General features: G+C 40.3%; 1 protein-coding gene across 1 annotated transcript; it reads left to right on the top strand.

Annotated features, from left to right (window-relative positions):
* Nucleotides 1–4,611: 4,611 nt before the first annotated feature.
* Nucleotides 4,612–5,208, top strand: LOC148790433 (uncharacterized). The gene has a single exon (XM_088892291.1). It carries the CDS (start codon nt 4,612–4,614, stop codon nt 5,206–5,208), a length of 597 nt encoding a protein of 198 aa, XP_088748417.1.
* The last annotated feature ends 15,410 nt before the right edge of the window (nt 5,209–20,618 follow it).

Raw genomic sequence — 20,618 nt, 5'->3', positions numbered from 1 at the left:
CCTCTCTTGTCGGGCAGTGTATGATCATTATGGGCTGAGAGGTTAAGTGTAAGACCATTGAGGTTAATACCTGATGGGCTAATCTTGCATCTGCCCACAGTCCCTGGGTGTTACAAGGTGGCTTGGCCCAGGGAACTCTTAGGGTAAGTGTTGGGCCCGTAGAGCCCATTTGATGGGTTTCAGGGGGTGCACTGTCTTTAACAGTGTATTCGGCCAGGCTTTGTAACAAAGGCTGGGCCGAACCCATGTGGCTGATGTGTAGATCAATGCTTGGGTCCCACGCCATACAAGGAAACATTTTCGCCTGTGGCCATGCTTAAATCCATTAGGATCCTGCTAGCTGTAGCAGCATACCATGTTAATGAGATTTGGCAGATGGATGTCAAAACTGCATTCCTGAATGGAGATCTTACTGAAGATATCTATATGCAGCAGCCGCAAGGCTTCATTGCTGCAGGTCAGGAAAACATGGTATGTAAACTTAACAGATCCATTATTGGGCTTAAGCAAGCTTCTAGAAGTTGGAACATCCGTTTTAACTCTACTGTCAAATCGTTTGACTTCGAGCAGAATCCGGATGAACCCTGTGTCCACAGGAAGCACAGTGGGGATAAGGTTACCTTCTTGGTTCTGTATGTATATGACATTATCCCAATCTGCTTACATTGACAAAATAGTCAAAAGATACAGCATGGAAAACTCCAAGAAAGGAAATGTTCCTTTCAGGCACGGAGTCACTCTCTCCAAGAAGATGTCTCCCAAGACTTCTGAGGAGATTGATGGCATGAAAGACATTCCTTATGCCTCAGCTGTAGGGAGCATCATGTATGCCATGCTGTGCACTCGTCCCGACATAGCTCAGGCAGTGAGTGTAGTAAGCAGATTTCAGGCCAACCCAGGGCAGGAGCATTGGACTGCTGTGAAAAACATACTTAAGTACCTTCGAAGGACAAAAGAATTTTGTCTGGTGTTCGATGGTAGCTCACTACAGATCCAGGGGTTTACAGATGCCGATTTCCAGTCAGACCCAAATGAAAGAAAGTCTACATCTGGATATGTTTTCACGATAGGATCGTGTGCTGTTTGCTGGAAAAGCAGCAAACAGGGGTCCACTGCAGACTCCACGACCGAGGCCGAATACATTGCCGCAAGTGAGGCTGCCAAAGAAGCTGTGTGGATGAAGAAGTTCATTCACGAGTTGGGAGTTGTTCCATCCAGCACATCACCCATCCCATTGTTGTGTGACATAAATGGAGCCATTGCTCAGGCTAAGGAGCCACGAGCCCACTCGAAATCGATGCACATCAAGAGGAAGTACCACGTACTGCGGGAGATTGTTGGTAGAGGGGACGTCCTGATTCAGAAGGTAGCGTCAGCGGAAAATGTAGCAGACCCATTGACAAAGCCACTATCACAGAAAGTGTTTGAGAAACACATGGAAAGCATGGGACTCCGGCTAGTACCTGATTGGACCTAAGTGCAAGTGGGAGCTGTTAGACAGTTTTGTATGCCCTTAGCATCAATCAGAATGATGTACTTTATGAGTTTATTGTAAATGAATAAAGATACATATTTGATTCATGTTCCCTTGGTATGTTTCTGTGTAATACCCTTAAACTGGACACTTAATGAGACTCGTGTTAGTTTAGAATGTTCACAGCCAGTGGGTCGGTCTGGGGAGACCAATCCTGACAAGGCTGACACTATAGTGCCACCAAGTCGGTTGGGGTGGCTTGTCTCAGCTGCCAGGGTGAGACCCTAGGCACATACAATGTAGGATTAATTGAATCTTTGAACTGGACCAGATTTCCAGTATTGCCTTGGACCTTGGAGATTGATGGGCAAAACTGGAAGGTTACACCCGACCCCTAGACTCGATTATGACACTACACTAGGTGTCAGATTGGGCTGTCTTTGATGTACCAATCAGTGAGATCCTTAGCGGGGGTCAAAACCTGGGTATGTTGGGACAGTCCGAGAATTCATCTGAGTGGGTGATCATAGTGACAGGATCAGCCCCTTTGTCGGACAAAGGTAATGATCGGGGATGCACTCTCACTGATGGAAACCAAGACTGCCGGCAGCCGATTTCAACCGTTGAGATTTGTTTTGCAAAATATATTTTATATAAGATATAAAAGTATATATGTATGGTTTCTAAATTGTTTGCAAGAAGGATTTAATTCCCGGGATCCATATAAGTGGAGAGTGCAACACTGTTCCTTGCAGCCGAGGGAGAGGTCCTCTCTTGTCGGGCAGTGTATGATCATTATGGGCTGAGAGGTTAAGTGTAAGACCATTGAGATTAATACCTGATGGGCTAATCTTGCATCTGCCCACAGTCCCTGGGTGTTACAAGGTGGCTTGGCCCAGGGAACTCTTAGGGTAAGTGTTGGGCCCGTAGAGCCCATTTGATGGGTTTCAGGGGGTGCACTGTCTTTAACAGTGTATTCGGCCAGGCCTTGTAACAAAGGCTGGGCCGAACCCATGTGGCTGATGTGTAGATCAATGCTTGGGTCCCACGCCAAACAAGGAAGCCCAACTGGGCAGCAGTTAAGAGGGTTAAGTGAGCACATAAGCTTAATGGGCCGAAAGCCCATTTCGAACTGGACTGCTTATTTAGTTAATAAAGGGGCGAAATCTGAAGTGGATCAGCTAATAGGATTGGGCTTAGACCCTATCCACTTAGAGAGTCCGAGATCTAAATAAGATTTAGATCTGGAAACCTCCTAATCAGATTAGGAGATGGCTGATCTGATCTCCAGATAAGATAAGGATTGTCCCTTATCACTTAAAGGGACTTCTAAACCAAATATGATTTGGATTAGCAACTCCTAATCTGATTAGGAGCTGATCCCTTTAAGACTATAAAAGTAGAATGGGGCGGCAGCCTTTAGAACACAATACACACAGATCATTAGGTTTCTTTGGTGCTGAAATCTAGAAGAGAGAATTCTGCTCCCTGCAAATACTCTCTTGCCGCCTCCCCGTTCTTGCCGCCTTGCTTTCCAGTTCGATCTCCACTGGTGGGAGAAGTCAAGATTGGATCTTGACATCAGTCCTTTGAGAAAGGATTGAAAGGAAGCTGTGCTCACGTGCCATCTTGCTGATTCTTGCGAAGGACAGAGTTCTTGGAGAAGAACACTGCTGATTCTACTCCACCTGCACTGCGCCATCTTCAGTGGGAGCAGTCTTTGGATCCTTCCTTGGGCGTGAACACCTTCGTTGGGAGATATTACTTCTCCATATCAGGTATAATCCTTCCCACTTCTTTTTGGTTCAGATCTGGTTCAGTTTATGGTTCAGAATTGATCCTTGAAAATATGATTTTCTAAATGGGGAATACGATTCCCAGTTGAAGGGAGAGAAAAATTTTCGAAATTCGCCCCTTATTCCGCAATCTTTTGGGCGTCCATAGGATGGATCTCTCATCCCTTCATTTACTACCTAAGTCGGAAATTCTGTGACAATGAGACAAGGTACACCATGCTAGAAAAAACATGTCTAGCCCTTGTTTGGGCCTGCTAGAAGCTACGCCATTACCTGTTAGCTCATTCAGTGTTGCTCATTTCTAGAATGAACCCCATCAAGTATTTGTTCGAGAGACTAGTAGTTACTAGTCGAATCTCCCATTGGATCATGCTCATTTCTGAATATGGCATCAAGTATGTGACCCGAAAGGCATTCAAATGGCGAGCTATTGTAGACCATTTAGCCGATAACCCCACCTCAGAGTATGAGGCAATCTTAACATGTTTCCCAGATGAAACCATTTTAGAAATACAAGTGGGGAAAAGATGAAAGGCATACTTTGATGGAGCATCAAACCAAAGTGGATGGGGAGCGGGAATGGTCCTTGTGGACCCCCGAGGCACTCACTTTCCTTTATCTACCTGTTTGGACTTTCCCAACACCAATAATACATGTGAATGGGAAGCATTCCCAAGAACAGTTAGAATGGCACAAGATTGGGGCATCATTGAATTGGAAATTTACGGAAACTCTTTCTTGGTCATTAGTCAAGCCAAGGGTGACTGGGATGTACGGGATGAGCGACTAGCGTTGTATCATAACTGTCTCAAGGAGTTGATTAAAAAGTTTAAGTGAATTTATTTCATTTACCTGCCTAGAGAGGACAACCACTTTGCGGACGCTTTGGGAGCCTGCCTACATGTGTAGCATACTAACAATCACAATCGAAGTAGAGTCAGATGGTAAACCATGGTTCTATGACATCAAAAATTTCTTGGAGCGCCAAACATTTCCAAAAGGGGCAGATCCCAATGTGAGAAGAACTATAGCCAAGCTAGCAAGGCATTTCATCTTAGTAGGGGGGATATTGTATCGAAAGTCCCTAGGATTACCTTGGTTGAGATGTTTAGATGAAGAAGAAGCGCAAAAAAAGATGGAGGAGGTACATGGTGGCATATGTGGCCCTCACATGAATAGGCATATGTTGGCCAAAAAGTTGCTCTGAATGGGATTTTATTGGATGACAATGGATGATGATTGTTGGTGACATGCGCACTCTTTGATCGAAAGATAAATGCACCTCCCTCAAAACGATATTGCTTCGCTACACCTTGGCCTTTCTCAGTATGGGGAATTGACATGGTCAGTCTACTGCTACCTGCAACAAATGGGCATAAGTTCATCTTAGTTGCCATTGATTATTTCACTAAGTGGGTAGAAGCAATGTCCAAAGCCCACCCAACAATGACCAAGATAGTTCAATTCATCAAGGGTAACATCATTGCCATATACAGAGCACCTTGCGAGATCATCTCTGGTAATGGAAAGAATTTCGTTGGAAAGGAAGTCACTGCCCTTTGTAATCATTTCAAGATTAAGCAGTTGCATTCATCCCCTTATCGACCTCAAATGAATAGAGCAATAAAGGCTGCAAATAAGAACATTGAAAAAATTCTGAAGAAGATGTCTCTTGCCTACAAGTCTTGGCATGACATGTTACCATATGCTCTCTTGGCTTATTGCACGTCAGTTAGGACAACTGGGGCAACACCATATTCTTTAGTATATGGCATGGAGGTAGTCCTACTAGCAGAAGTGGAAGTGCCATCTTTGCATGTGATACTAGAGTCAGAGATCCCAGTGGAAGATTGGGTCCAAGTGCATTATGAGCACTTAGCATTCTTAGATGAAGCACGGATGAGAGCTATGGCCCATACTCAAGCCTATCAAAGGTGAACGGCATGGGCATTCAACAAGACGGTACGACCCCGAGACATGCAGCCGGGTGAATTAGTGCTTAGAAAAACCATTTCGAATTAGCCGGAAACAAGGGGCAAGTTCACTCCCACCTATGAGGGCCCTTACATTGTTAAAAAGAGGTTATCTGGATGATCACTAATACTCAGCAGAATGGATGATGAAGACCTCCTAGAGCCAGTCAACTTAGATCAAGTGAAAATGTACTATGCTTAAATTGTTATACATTCCATGTATCAATTTCTGTCAATGAAATGAAGGGAGGCCATCTTTGGCCATTTTTTGTTTATTACCTTTCCTTTTGACTAGCACAATTGTAATAATTCAATAGTTAGACGATTGAACTTTGTGACCTTTTCCTTAAATGTCCCAATATGTGAATAATAGCACTCCTCGAAGATAATGCAAAATAAGTAGGGAAGGAGGAAGTAACGGTAGAAGCAAAAAAAAAAGGAAAAGAAAAGGAAGAAAAGGAAAAAATCAAGAAGGTTTTAAGAATTTTAGCTTCCTGATAACCCATGAGCCAAGTTGTGCTACTGCCTCACATACCCTTGAGCCTTAGCCACATTTCATCCTAGTACTAAGACCTCCCTAATCAAAGATAAAAATAGGAATATGGAATCAGATGATAAAGAAAGCATATCCTCATCCCCTTATGGCAATGATGGGAGGAGTGAGGGGAGAGAAATAACAAGTAGTCACACGGCTTGAAAGGGCAGAGTGAAAACCCGAAAGGGCACTTTGAGTAAAAGCATCAAGTCATGGCAAGATCCAATTTTGTCGGCCCGAATGAAAACCAATAATGGCTCCGGTACGCAACAATTAGGTGATACCGAGGCTCGGTGAAAACCCAGATCATGGCACTGAGGGCAAAAATGGGTAAAAAAAAAGAGAGAAAGGTGTCTAGCTTATTAGTAGGTCGAGGAATCCTATCGCTAGTAGCTTACTTCAGTGTTTGATACACCTCCTAATTCTAAGAATTACAGCGGAACTGAAGTTAGATCAAGGTTATTTAAGGGCTCACGACGGGACAGAGTTAACCTTGACCTTGCCCCTCTTCTAACGTTATGCACTCGCAACTTTCTTCCAAAAAAAAAAAGAAGAGCGATGATAATAAAATTAAAAAAAAAATCAAATACCATGTTCAAAGATCAAAAATATCAAATTCATCAAAAGTTATCAAATTATCAAATATCAAAGAAAAATCAAATCATCAAATATCAAAATATCAAAATCAAATTCATTCATATCAAAATTATTAAGTCATCGAATAATCAAATATCAAATCAAAATCAAATAGTCAAATATCAAATATCAAATCATCAAATTCATCAAATATCAAAATTATCAAATCATCAAATAATCAATTATCAAATTCATCAAATATCAAAGTCATCAAATTCATCAAATATCAAAATCAAATTATCAAATTCATCAAATATCAAAATTATAAAATATTAAATCATCAAATATCAAAATCAAATTATCAAATTCATCAAATATCAAGATTATCAAATAATCAAGTTCATCAAATATCAAATATCAAATTTATCAAATCAAAATCAAATCATCAAATATCAAATATCAAATCATCAAATTCATCAAATATCAAAGTCATCAAATTCATCAAATATCAAAATTATCGAATCACCAAATAATCAAATATCAAATTCATCAAATATCAAAATTATAAAATATCAAATAATCAAATTCATCAAATATCAAAATCAAATTATCAAATTCATCAAACATCAAGATTATCAAATAATCAAATTCATTGAATTTATCAAATCATCAAATTGTCAAATATCAAATATCAAAATCAAATCATCAAATTCATCAAATATCAAAATTATCAAATATCAAGATCAATTCATCAAATATCAAACAACAAATATCAAATGTAAAATATCAAAATCAAATCATCAAATTCATCAATTATCAAAATTATCAAATCATCGAATAATCAAATATCAAATTCATCAAATATTGAATATCAAATGTCAAATTCATCAAATATCAAAATTATCAAATCTTTGAATAATCAAATATCAAATATCAAACCAAAATTGAATCCTCAAATATCAAAATAATCAAATCATCAGATCGTCAAATATCAAATATCAAATCAAAATCAAATTATCAAATATCAAAGTCATCGAATATCAAATATCAAATTATCAAATTCATCAAATATCAAATTATCAAATCATCAAAAATCCAATAACAAATTCAATAAACATCAAATCAAAATCAAATATCAAATTCATCAAATATCAAAATTATAAAATATCAAATCATCAAATCATCAAATATCAAACATCAAACATCAAAAATATCAGAAATATCCAATTCATTAAATCATCAAACACCAAAATACCAAATATCAAAAATCAAAATCAAATAATCAAATTCATCTAGGTTATCGAATAAAAAATTCATCAAATATCCAAGCTATCAAGTTTGAAATTATCAAATCAAGTTTAAAATGATCAACAGAAGTTACCAAATATCAAAAATCAAGTTAAATCAAATCATCCAAGTTACCAAAATTTGAGAATAAGACTCATCAAATACAAAAATTCATTAGATGATAAATTTCAAAACCAAGTTTCCCAAAGTCATAAATATTCAAATCATCAAATTCAAATCCAATCAACAAAGATAAAAATTATCAATGACTTCTTCTAGGATGACACCACTTTAATGTTTGTGTAATGGTTGCATTTACCTGCTAAGGCCTGGGATGGTACTACACCTTCTAGGGGAGGGTATTGCACTATATCAACTTCGACCTTGATCAAAATTCCAGCAGCAAAATCTCCTCCCCTAACCTCTTGCCCTCACAAAATCCTCTAGGTGCTTCTTTTTTCTTTGTTGTTCAGCAGCTCGCTACCTCTAACAAAGAGGGTCAGTTGTTAGCACCCAATTTTTGCTCGGTCCCTTCTTTAACGAATCTCCTACAATCTAGATGCTTGATCGAACTCCATCAATCACTGTAAAACATGCCAAGATCCTAAAAACCAAAGTTTAGCCCAAATGCCCACAAATCCATCGTTAAATCTACATGATTCCCTTTTGATGGTCTAGATTATGCCACATCACCATACCTGATCCCTAATCAAAATCCATCATGTGAAACAAAATCCTCAAACAACTAATCACGCAAAATTTCAATCCTAAATTCTTGGATTTAGCCAATCATCCATCTGAGACTCCATTTTGACATGTTTAACACTACGATGCTCCTTGAACCTAAAACCTGTAATATGTACATGCCTAACACAATCAAACCCTTCCAACAGCCCCAAAATCTCGATCCGTGCCTACCCAACAAATTTTATCCCAAAATTCCCTTATTTGACCTAACATCAAGCCTTGATTTTGTTTTGGCATATCTTATTGATTAAAATCTCACCTTTCATAAATCTCCATCATTCAAACCTTATTTGACCAATCAGACACTACCACCATGTGTTAGACAGTTGTATGCCCTTAGCTCCAATCAGAATGATGTACATTATGAATTTATTGTAAATGAATAAAGTACATATTTGATTCATGTTCTTGTGGTGTGTTTCCGTGTAATACCATTAAACTGGACACTTATGATACTCGTGTTAGTTTAGAATGTTCATAGCCATTGGATAAGTCTGGGGGGATTTATCCTACCAAGGCTGACGCTGGTGTGCTGCCAAATGTTGGGGTGGCCTGTATCAGCCGCTAGGGTGAGACCCAAGGCACATGAAATGTAGGATTAATTGAATCTTTGAACCGGACCAGATTTCCAGTATTGCCTTGGACCTTGGAGACTGATGGGCAAAACTGGAAAATTACACCTGACCCCTAGACTCGATTATGATACTGCACTAGGTGTCGGATTGGGTTGTCTTTGATATGGAAATCAGTGAGATCCTTAGCAGGGGTCAACACCTGGGTATGTTGAGACAGTCCGAGAATTCATCTAAGTGGGTGATCAAAGTGACAGGATTAGCCCATTCGTCGGACAAAGATAATGATCAGGGATGCACTCTCTCTGATGGAAACCAAGACTGCCGGCAGCCGATTTAAATCGTTGAAATTTTGTTTTGCAAAATATATTTATATACTGATATACATATATATATTACGGTTTCTAAACATTTGCAAAAGGGTTTTAATTCTCGGGATCCATGTGAGCAGAGAGTGCAGCACTGTTCCTTACAGCCGAAGGAGAGGTCATCTCTTGTCGAGCAGCTGAACCCATGTGGCTAATGTGTAGATCAATGTTTGGGTCCCACGCCATACAAGGAAGCCCGACTGGGCAGCAGTTTGGAAGGCTAAGTGAGCACATGTCCTTAATGGGCCTAAAGCCCATTTCGAACTAGGCTGATTTGATCAGTTAAAAGAGGGGCGAATTCTAATATTAGATTAGCTAATTTAGAAATTTCCTAATGGGATTAGGAAAAGGGTGATCTAATCTGCAGATAAGATAAGGGTTTACCCTTATCACTTAGAGGGAATTCTGATCCAAATATGATTTGGATCAGCAACTCCTAATGGGATTAGGAGCTGATCCCTTTAAGCATATAAAAGGAGGAGGGGGGCGGCAGCCTTTAGAGATACAGTATTCACCTTCTCTTCAGAGCTGAAATCACAGGAGAAAGAATTCTGCAACCCTACAAAAATTCTTTCTTGCCGCCTCCTTCCTGCCGTCGCCATACCTACCAATTCGATCTCCTGTTTTTTAGTGGGAGAGATCAGGATCAAATCTTGATATCAGTCTTTTGTGAAAGGACTGATTGGAAGCTATGCTCACGTGTCATCCTGCTGATTCTTGCGAAGGATCTGATTCTTGGGAAGAACAGTGCTGACTCTTCTCCATCCTGCACTACGCCTGTTAGACAGTTTTGTATGCCCTTAGCTTCAATCTGATTTGATGTACTTTTGACATTTAGTGTAAATTAATAAAGTGCATGTTTGATTCATGTTGTTTGGTATGATTCTGTGTAAGACCCTAAAACTGGACACTTAATGAGACTCGTGTTAGTTTTAAATGTTCACAGCCATTGGATAAGTTTGGGGAGATTTATCCTGTCAAGGCTGATATTGGTGTGCTGTCAAGTGTTGGGATGGCCTGTCTCGGCCAGCAGGGTAAGACCCAAGGCACATGTAGTATGGGATTACTCGAATCCTTGAACAAGACCAAATTTCCAGTATTGCCCTGGACCTTGGAGATAGATGGGCAAAACTAGAAAGTTACACATGACCCATAGACTCGATTATGATACTACACTAGGTGTCGGATTGGGTTGTCTTTGATATGCCAATCAGTGAGATCCTCAGCGGGGGTCAAAACCTGGGTATGTTGGGACAGTCTGAGAATTCATTTGAGTGGGTAATCATAGTGACAGGATCAGCCCCTTTGTCGGACAAAGGTAATGATCAGGAATGCACTCTCTCTGATGGAAACCAAACAACCGGCAGTTGATTTCAATCGTTGGAATTTTGTTTTGCAAAATTTATATATATATGATATATAAGTATTTTCGGTTTCATATTGTTTGCAAATGGTTTTAATTCCCGGGATCCATGTGAGTGGAGAGTGCAGCACTATTCCTTGCAGCCGAGGGAGAGGTCCTCTCTTGTCGGGCAGTGCTTGATCATTATGGGCTGAGAGGTTAAGTGTAAGGCCATTTAGGATAATACCTGATGGGCTAATCTTGCACCTGCCCACAGTCCCTGGGTTTTTATAAGATGGCTTGACCCAGAGACCACTTAGTGTAAGTATTGGGCCCATAGGGTCCATTTGATGGGCTCAAGGGGTTTACTGGGCTTTCCAGTGAATTCGGTTAGGCCTTGTAATAAAGGTTGGGCGAAACCCATGTGGCTGGTGTGTAGATCAATGCTTGGGTCCCACACCATACAAAGAAGCCCAACTGGGCAGCAGTTTGGAAGACTTTTGAGCACCTAACCTTATTGGGCCTAAAGCCCATTTCGAATTGGGCTGTTTTGAGCAGTCATTATTAAGGGGCGGATCTGAGATTGGGATCAGCCCAAAAGCTTATGCAATCAGCAGATAAGATTAAGAAGAGTCCTAACTCAATTAGAGATTTGGATGAGGGGCAACTTCTGATATGATCAGGAAATCCTTTCTTAATCATTAAGCAACTGGGAGAAACCCTAATCGAATTACATGAATTCGAACCCTAGGGAGACAACTCTCATACTCTGTAGTTTTGTGAGAAAGAACCTTAGAAACCCTAGAGAAAAGAAAAGCAATTCGCCATCTTTTCTCTAGCTCCCCTCCAGTTGCAGCTGCCACCTATTACAGTTTGATTTCTCTGTCAGAAGAAAATCAAGAACAGTTCCTGATATCAGTCTTTATTGAAAGACTGATTTGGTTTTGGTGCTCAAGTTTTCCAGAGGATTCTTGCGAAAGATTCAGTGTGTAGGATGCACCCTGTTGATTCTGTTCCACAGTTGCTGCGTCATCTTCAGCAGGAGCAGATCTTGGTTCCTTCTTTGGGTGTGAACACCAACTTTGGGAGATATTGCTTCTCTAGATCAGGTATAATTCCTCCCTTATCTTTTGGTTCAGATCTGGTCCGATTATGGTTCAAGTAGGATCCTTGAATATAGTATTCTAAAATTAGGGAATTAGATTCCCAGATGGAAGAATGGTGGGAAAATTTTTGAAATTCGCCCTACCCAATTCCGTAACATCTGGCATCCATTAGATGGATCCCACCAATCTTTCAGTGGTATCAGAGCCACAGGTTTGAATCTTGAACCAAGAAAATCATATCAGAACCTGCGCAAATGGGCAGAAGTTTTTCTACCAAGATTTGCGTAGACTGTTTTCTTTATTTCAAGAATTTGTTTCTTGTTGAGTGCGATTGATCTGAAATTAATTCTTATTAATTCTAAAATTTATTTATAACTGTTCTTTATTTATTTTGATTTAATGGACTGTTCGAACCTAGAGATCGAAGTGCAGATTTGGCGCAAATGGTCTGCGCAATTCCTTTTATTATTTATTCATTCAATTCAGTCTGTAAAATATTTTTTTTATTTTATTTTTCCAGACTGAATGTATAGGATTCAATCAAGGATGTATTTATTTAATAGAAATAGGACTTCTGTTTTTATTTTATTTTCTTGATTAAAGAAGAAGGCGGCACTGGAGATTTGCAGATGGAGAGATCGCATCCTGCATTTTGTCGTTTGAGAAACTGCAACCCTAGTGATTAACCTCTGTTTTGCAGGAGGTGCGAACAGTCCATACTTGATTTATGATTGTCTAAAATAAAAAATTATTACTTTCAGATCTTTCATGAATTAACTCTTGAATTGAAAATCAGTTTCGGACAATTTCGGAATAGATTAGACCAAAACTGTTTGGACCGAATCTAGGGTTCGAAGGGGACTGGTTTCAGTCCATTTTTCTCACATTAGAAGATCCAAATCTGATGTTCAATTGCAGGGATTAATTCGGCCCACCTGTAAAGCCCAGTTTTAAAGGGTTAAAACTGCAAAAGCCCACTTTTGTGAGAAAAGCTATATGGGCCGAACTGCTAACTGCGATTCAGCCCATATACCTAGACTACATTAATAGTTAATGTTATGTTTTTAAATGGGCTGATTAATGGGCTTTACAGTAGTTATTTTGTTTGGATCATTTTTTTCTCCATTGCATGTGATGTGTGGATGTATGATGTGCTGTAACCAAGAGCCATAAGCACTTGGATCATGATGAATCGTTAGTGGCTCATACGCACACCATGGCTGAATGCACATCATTGCCATGGTGTTCCCTAAGGTCATTGGATGACCCCTTCCTATCATGGTGGGCCCCACAACCCTGATAAAGGACGCGTGTGGGAACCCTATCCGGTTAAGGCCCACCAGAAATCTGACTTTATGAAAGTCAGTGGGAGCCACTCTGGTTTGACCTAAACTTAACTAGGGCGTAATTTTGTTCCCTCCAACAAATATGAGTGCATGTGATAGGGAGATCCATGTGATGGACTCTCTAAAGGCCTTCCGTCATTAGCACAATGATGGGTCCTACAGTAATGAGGAAACGCACCATAAAATTGGGCTATCCATTTGCTATTGGATCTGTTAGAGTGTTTCATGAGATGATAGGGGCGTCATAGACCGATGTGGGAGGGGTTTCACTAGAAAATGGGAACTCTCTCACGGTACTTGGCGTAACCTGAATATGATGGGTGATGATGAGAATAAAATTTGTCATATCTTTATCCCTCAATATTCAGTATTTTACACTTAATTGGTACCTAATTGGACTCATTACTCTTGTATTTCGATTCAGGGCAAGCAAGAAGGCGATTGGAAGAAAACAAGGCTAATCAGATGATTTTGCATAGTTTCGGCACCGATCAGTGATCTGGGCATAACTCTCAATTCCAGACTCTGATTTGGACAATTCAAAAAGCACTGGAAAGATAAGGAAAAAACCCACAACATTTATGTTTTGGGTTTTGGCAGAATCAGTCTGCATCGAAGACGAATTCGGGCCCAAAGTCAGAGTAATTTCGTAGCAAAGCCCATTTCATAAGCTGAAGCCCATTTCGCAGAAGAGTCTTGAAACAAGCCTGAATTATTAAAGAAGCCCAGTTCGAATTCAAAATCCAAGAGTCCCATTAGAATAGAAGTTGAATGTAATCTCAATAAAATAGTTTTATCAGATTTAAATTCTCAAATTGTAATCCTAGAAAGATAAGAGATAAGAGTTAGATAGGATAAGTTCAAATTAGATTAGGACTTTCCAGTTTGAGGATAATCTCCTTAAGGGAGTTGGAGAGCAGCCCTCTCCCCAAACCTATATAAAGGAGGGTAGACCAGCACCCAAGGCATCAATTTCCTCCAAGAGAGCTTCAGTTTTCAGAGAGGGAAATCAGCAACCAAGGAGGAAGAAGCAAGAGTTCGCCCCCCTTTCTCATCTAGAAGCTGTGTTTTCATCATGAAGTGTCTGTAAGTTTTTATTTCTGGTTGAAGGGTTAGGGAAGCCTTGATTCTGTACGCATTGTGAGATCTAATTGATTTTTATTTCAGTTCATTGTTTATGGGTATTCGTATGTTTTCTGTGAATTAACTGTGAGGATTATTTTCTTTGATAAAGCAAGAAGGGCCCTTGCTCATTCAATGGAAATAATCCATGGCCGATTGAACCTCCAGTTTCGTATATGATTGGTATGTTCGATCATGGTGGCAACTAACATAAATTGATTGCAAAAAAGTTTTCGATCTATGTTAGGAAAATGTATGATCTGGTTTAAACGGTCCGAGCTTGTGAGATCGCTGACCAGAATTGGGTCTCTCCCCTCTTAATGCTATTAATAGGTTAAATCCTAAGAGCTTGTTTAGGACTGCCTATTAATAAGGGAAGCAATCAAAGAGCTTGTTTTGGTTGTCGAATAATAAGAGTAGAGGCTGGCTGTTAGAGCTTGTTAACAACTATAACCAATTTATTCATAAACATATGAATCTATCTTTGCATCAAGGAACAATGCTATGAATCAAAGCTGAACTTGTCCCTTCAACTGGAAGCCATCTCCCATCGATTTAATCTTTGGTTTCTGTTATTTTCTGCTATTTTCTTATTTTCCTTAGCTTTACAACCCCCCTTAATCCATCTACTTGGAAATAAATCCACCCAATCCCTGTGGAGAACGACCTTGCTCATCACTATCTGCAAATTATTAACCCAGAGCAAGAATATTTATCTTTGGTTGGGTTCAGCACCCACCAAATTTTGGCACCGTTGCTGGGGATTGGTGTCCTAAGTAGATTTATTTCCTTTTTCCTGGTTTATGCCTCGTTCTTCTCATATAGGTGAGCTCCAATACGACCCCGAGATTGAAAACATGGCGGCCAACTCTCAACAGTTCGGCTATAGGCTTAACCCTCCAGCAAACCATGATAATGAGGTAAACATCTCTTCCCTAGAACAACAAATTGCAAGTCTGACCTTTCTTGTCCGTCAAATGGCTGTAGATAACATGCAAACGGTGAAAGCTTGCGGGAATTGTTCATCTACGGGACATCCAACCGACATGTGCCCTACACTTCAAGATGAACCCTATGAACAAGCCAATGCTGTTGAAGGCTTCCCACAGAAGAGATACGATCCCTACTCAAATACCTACAATGCAGGATGGAGGGATCATCCTAACCTTAGCTACGGAGCCAAGCCCTTTGGCTTCCACCAACAATATCAGTCTAGACTACCGGCTCCACAATATTCATCGTCTAACCCAGGTATGTCTCTAAATGAAATTGTTAAAGCACTTGCAACTAACACTCAACAATTTCAACAGGAGACAAGGACAAGCATCCGAAACTTGGAGAATCAAGTCAGCCAATTGGCAACTGCTATGAGTCGAATGGAATCTCAAGTATCAAGAAAGGCTACCCTCCCAGACCATGGTCGACCCTAAGCAAAATGCTAGTGCAAACACTTTAAGAAGCGGAAGGGAGCTGAATAGGCCTAGCAAGGAAGTGCCTAAGAATACAATTGAAGAAGAAATAGAAAAGGAAGCACCTCTACCCCAAACTCAAGATGCAAGCAGTGAACAAACCCAAGCCATAGTGATAACTCCACCCTTTCCTAGCCGCTTTGAAAAATCCAAGAAGGAGGAGCAAGAGAAGGAGGAAGTTTTTGAACTTGGTGGGAAGGAGGGATTTGGAATTTCCATTACTAAGCATCTTGAGAAAGAGGAGTCAACCTTGAGTCCTAAATTACAGGAAACCGTTGCAGCATTGAATGGTTCTCCAGAGCTACAACAGTCAGGTAATGCTCCTTATATTATATTACTGATTTCTGATAGGAAACTTTTACCATCTGTTTTGCACGCTCCTATTCCAGATTTGAACCCACCCATGATGGATGAAAGGGGAAGACACCGGAAGTTGCAACTACAAAAGTTAGAGGATCCGGTTTATGATAGGGAAGTTTGTTTTTTCTTTTTCTTCTTGTTTTTTCATCTATAGTTTAGTTATTTCCCTTTTTCTTTACATTTCAACAATGCACAGATTAAGTGTGTGGGGGGGGGAAGTATAGGATCTAATAAGTAGTATTTATTTCCGTCAAAAAAAAAAACTCAACTCTTTTGAAATCAATTGAAACAATATTCTGGGAATTTTGTGGACCTAGTAATGGGGTGAAAGTAAGTACACAACCTATCTAAAGTCATCCCCCTTGAAGCTAGTCCTAAATTCAGGTTTAAGTAAATGGGGCAAACATTGCTACAATTGGTAGGATGGAGCATAAAATGCACCTACTGGTTAAGTAATCCGACGGTAAGATGGAGCATAAAATGCACCTACCAGCCAAGTCATCTGATAGTAGGACGGAGCATAAAATGCACCTACTAGCTAGCAATTCAAACAGTAGGATGGAGCATAAAATGCACCTACTGACCAAGTAATCCAAGAGTGAGATGGAGCATAAAATGCACTCACTCCTTCAGAAGAAGAACAAAGAAAACAAAAAGAGAGAGAAGAGAAAGATGTTTTCCCTAGTTTACTACATGGTTTGTAGTGGCAAAAATTGGATTGACTGATGAATGAGTTGTGCATAACTTGGTTGTGCTCATTTAAAGGTTTGCAACAACTAACCTAGAATATTTGTGGAGAAAGATGAAGGAGAGTTGAGTTAAAAAAAAAATATTGTAGGATAGCTAGTTTATTCTTGTTCTTTTTTTTACTTGAACTTTGACTTGCCCGAGGACTGGCAAAGTTTTAAGTGTGGGGGGATTTGATGAGAATAAAATTTGTCATATCTTTATCCCTCAATATTCAGTATCTTACACTTAATTGGTACCTAATTGGACTCATTACTCTTGTAATTCAATTCAGGGCAAGCAAGTAGGCGATTGGAAGAAAACAAGGCTAATTAGATGATTTTGCACAGTTTCGGCACCGATCAGTGATTTGGGAATAACTCTCAATTCTATACTCCGATTTGGACAATTCAAGAAGCACTGGAAAGATAAGGAAAAAACCCACAACTTATATGTTTTGAGTTTTGGCAGAATCGGTCTGCATCGAAGATGAATTCGGGCCCAAACTCAGATTAATTTCGCAGCAAAGCCCATTTCATAAGCTGAATCCCATTTCGCAGAAGAATCTTGAAGCAAGCCCGAATTGTTAAAGAAGCCCAGTTCGAATTCAAAATCCAAGAGTCCCATTAGAATAGAAGTTGAATGTAATCTCAATAAAATAATTTTATCAGATTTAAATTCTCAAATTGTAATCCTAGAAAGATAAGAGATAAGAGTTAGATAGGATAAGTTCAAATTAGATTAGGACTTTCCAGTTTGAGGATAATCTCCTTAAGGGAGTTGGAGAGCAGCCCTCTCCCCAAACCTATATAAAGGGGGGTAGACCAGCACCCAAGGCATCAATTTCCTCCAAGAGAGCTTCAGTCTTCAGAGAGGGAAATCAGCAACCAAGGAGGAAGAAGCAAGAGTTTGCCCCCCTTTCTCATCTAGAAGCTGCGTTTTCATCATGAAGTGTCTGTAAGTTATTATTTCTGGTTGAAGGGTTAGGGAAGCCTTGATTCTGTACGCATTGTGAGATCTAATTGATTTTTATTTCAGTTCATTGTTTATGGGTATTCGTATGTTTTCTGTGAATTAACTGTGAGGATTATTTTCTTTGATAAAGCGAGAAGGGCCCCTTGCTCATTCAATTGAAATAATCCATGGCCGATTGAACCTCCAGTTTCGTATATGATTAGTAGGTTTGATCAAGGTGGCAACTAACATAAATTGATTGCAAAAAAGTTTTCGATCTATGTTAGGAAAATGTATGATCTGGTTTAAGCTTAAAAAAGGAGGAGGGGGCGGCAGCCTTTAGAGATACAGTATTCACCTTCTCTTCAGAGCTGAAATCACGGGAGAAAGAATTCTGCAACCCTGCAAAAATTCATTCTTGCCGCCTCCTTCCTGCCATCGCCATACCTACCAGTTCGATCTCCTGTTTTCTAGTGGGAGTGATCATGATCAGATCTTGATATCAGTCTTTTGGGAAAGGACTGATTGGAAGCTATGCTCACGTGTCATTCTGCTGATTCTTGCGAAGGATCTGGTTCTTGGGAAGAACTGACTCTTCTCCATTCTGCACTGCGCCTGTTAGATAGTTTTGTATGCCCTTAGCTTCAATGTGATTTGATGTACTTTTGACTTTTAGTGTAAATTAATAAAGTGCATGTTTGATTCATGTTGTTTGGTATGATTCTGTGTAAGACCCTAAAACTGGACACTTAATGAGACTCGTGTTAGTTTTAAATGTTCACAGCCATTGGATAAGTCTGCGGAAATTTATACTGCCAAGGTTGATACTGGTGTGCTGCCAAGTGTTGGGATGGCCTGTCTCGGCCACCAGGGTAAGCCCAAGGCACATGCAGTATGGGATTACTCGAATCCTTGAACCGGACCAGATTTCCAATATTGCCATGGACCTTGCAGATAGACGGGCAAAACTGGAAAGTTACACCTGACCCCTAGACTCGATTATGATGCTACACTAGGTGTCAGATTGGGCTATCTTTGATATGCCAATCAGTGACATCCTCAGCGGGGGTCAAAGCCTAGGTATGTTGGGACAGTCTGAGAATTCATCTAAGTGGGTGATCATAGTGACATGATTAGCCCCTTTGTCGAACAAAGGTAATGATCAAGAATGCACTCTTTCTGATGGAAACCAAACTGCCGGTAGTTGATTTCAATCATTGGAATTTTGTTTTGCAAAATTTATATATATATGATATATAAGTATTTTCGGTTTCAAGTTGTTTGCAAATGATTTTAATTCCCGGGATCCATGTGAGTGGAGAATGCAACACTGTTCCTTGCAGCCGAGGGAGAAGTCATCTCTTGTCGGGCAGTGCTTGATCATTATGGGCTGAGAGGTTAAGTGTAAGGCCATTTAGGATAATACTCGATGGGCTAATCTTGCACCTGCCCACAGTTCCTGGGTTTTTATAAGATGGCTAGGCCCAGGGACCACTTAGTGTAAGTGTTGGGCCCATAGGGTCCATTTGATGGGATCAAGGGGTTTACTGGGCTTTCTAGTGAATTCGGCTAGGCCTTGTAATAAAGGTAGGTCCAAACCCATGTGACTGGTGTGTAGATCAATGCTTAGGTCCCATGCCTTACAAAGAAGCCCAACCGGGCAGCAGTTTGGAAGACTTTTGAGCACATAACCATATTGGTCCTAAAGTGAAGGGATGGGATATCCATCATATGGACGCCCAAATCTTGTGGAATGGACTGGGAAAATTTCAAAAAAATTTCTCCCATCTTTACTGGGAATCAAATTCCCTATTTTGAAAAACACATTTTTCAATGATCAATCTTGAACCAAGAACCAAACCAGATCTGAACCAAAAAGAGAAGGGGAGAGGTATACCTGATACAGAGAAATACTTTCTCTCAATGGAGGTGTTCACGCCCAAGGTAGGATCCAAAATCTGCTCCCACTGAAGATGGCGCAGTGCAGGATGAAGCAGAATCAGCAAGAACTAGCAGGATGGCACGTAAGTACAGTTCCCAATCAATATTTTCTGAAAAGATTGATGTCAAGATCTGATCTTGATTTCTCTCAAGACTTTGGAGATCGAACTGAGGTAATGGCGGCGGCATGAAGGAGGCAGCAAGAGAGATTTTGCACAGGTTGCAGAAATCTCTCTTTTGTGATTTCAGCTCTGAAGACAAGGGTCTTATGTTGCATGTCTAAAGGTTGCCGCCCCCTTCTCCTTATATAGATTTAAAGGGATCAGCTCCTAATCCTATTAGGAGTTGCTGATCCAAACTACGTTTGGATCAGAAGTCCCTTTAAGTGATAAGGAAGAACCCTTATCTTATCTGCAGATCAGATCAGCCATCTCCTAATCTTATTAGGACGCTACGAGATCTAAATTTTATTTAGATCTTGGACTTTCTAAGTGGATAGGGTCTAGGCCCAATCCTATCAGCTGATCCATCTCAGAATTCACCCATTTAATTGACTAATCCAATCAGCCTAGTTCGAAATGGGCTTTAGACCCATTTAAGGTTATGTACTCACTTAGCCTTCCAAACTGCTGCCCAGTTGGGATTCCTTGTATGGCGTGGGACCAAAACATTGATCTACACATCAGCCACATGGGTTCAGCCCTGCCTTTGTCACAAGGCCTAGCCGAATACACTGCTATGGACAGTGCACCCCCTGAAACCCATCTTATGGGCTTTATGGGCCCAACACTTACCCTAAGTGGTCCCCGGGCCAAGCCACCTTGTGACACCTAGGGACTGTGGGCAGATGCAAGATTAGCCCATCAGATATTATCCTCAATGGTCTTACACTTAGCCTTTCAGCCCATAATGACCAAACACTGC

Source organism: Nelumbo nucifera, chromosome 7 (genome assembly GCF_055504915.1).
Source record: "Nelumbo nucifera cultivar China Antique chromosome 7, China Antique-T2T, whole genome shotgun sequence".
In the NCBI taxonomy this organism is placed as follows: Eukaryota; Viridiplantae; Streptophyta; class Magnoliopsida; order Proteales; family Nelumbonaceae; genus Nelumbo; species Nelumbo nucifera.
This window is presented reverse-complemented; position numbering and strand designations above follow the sequence as displayed.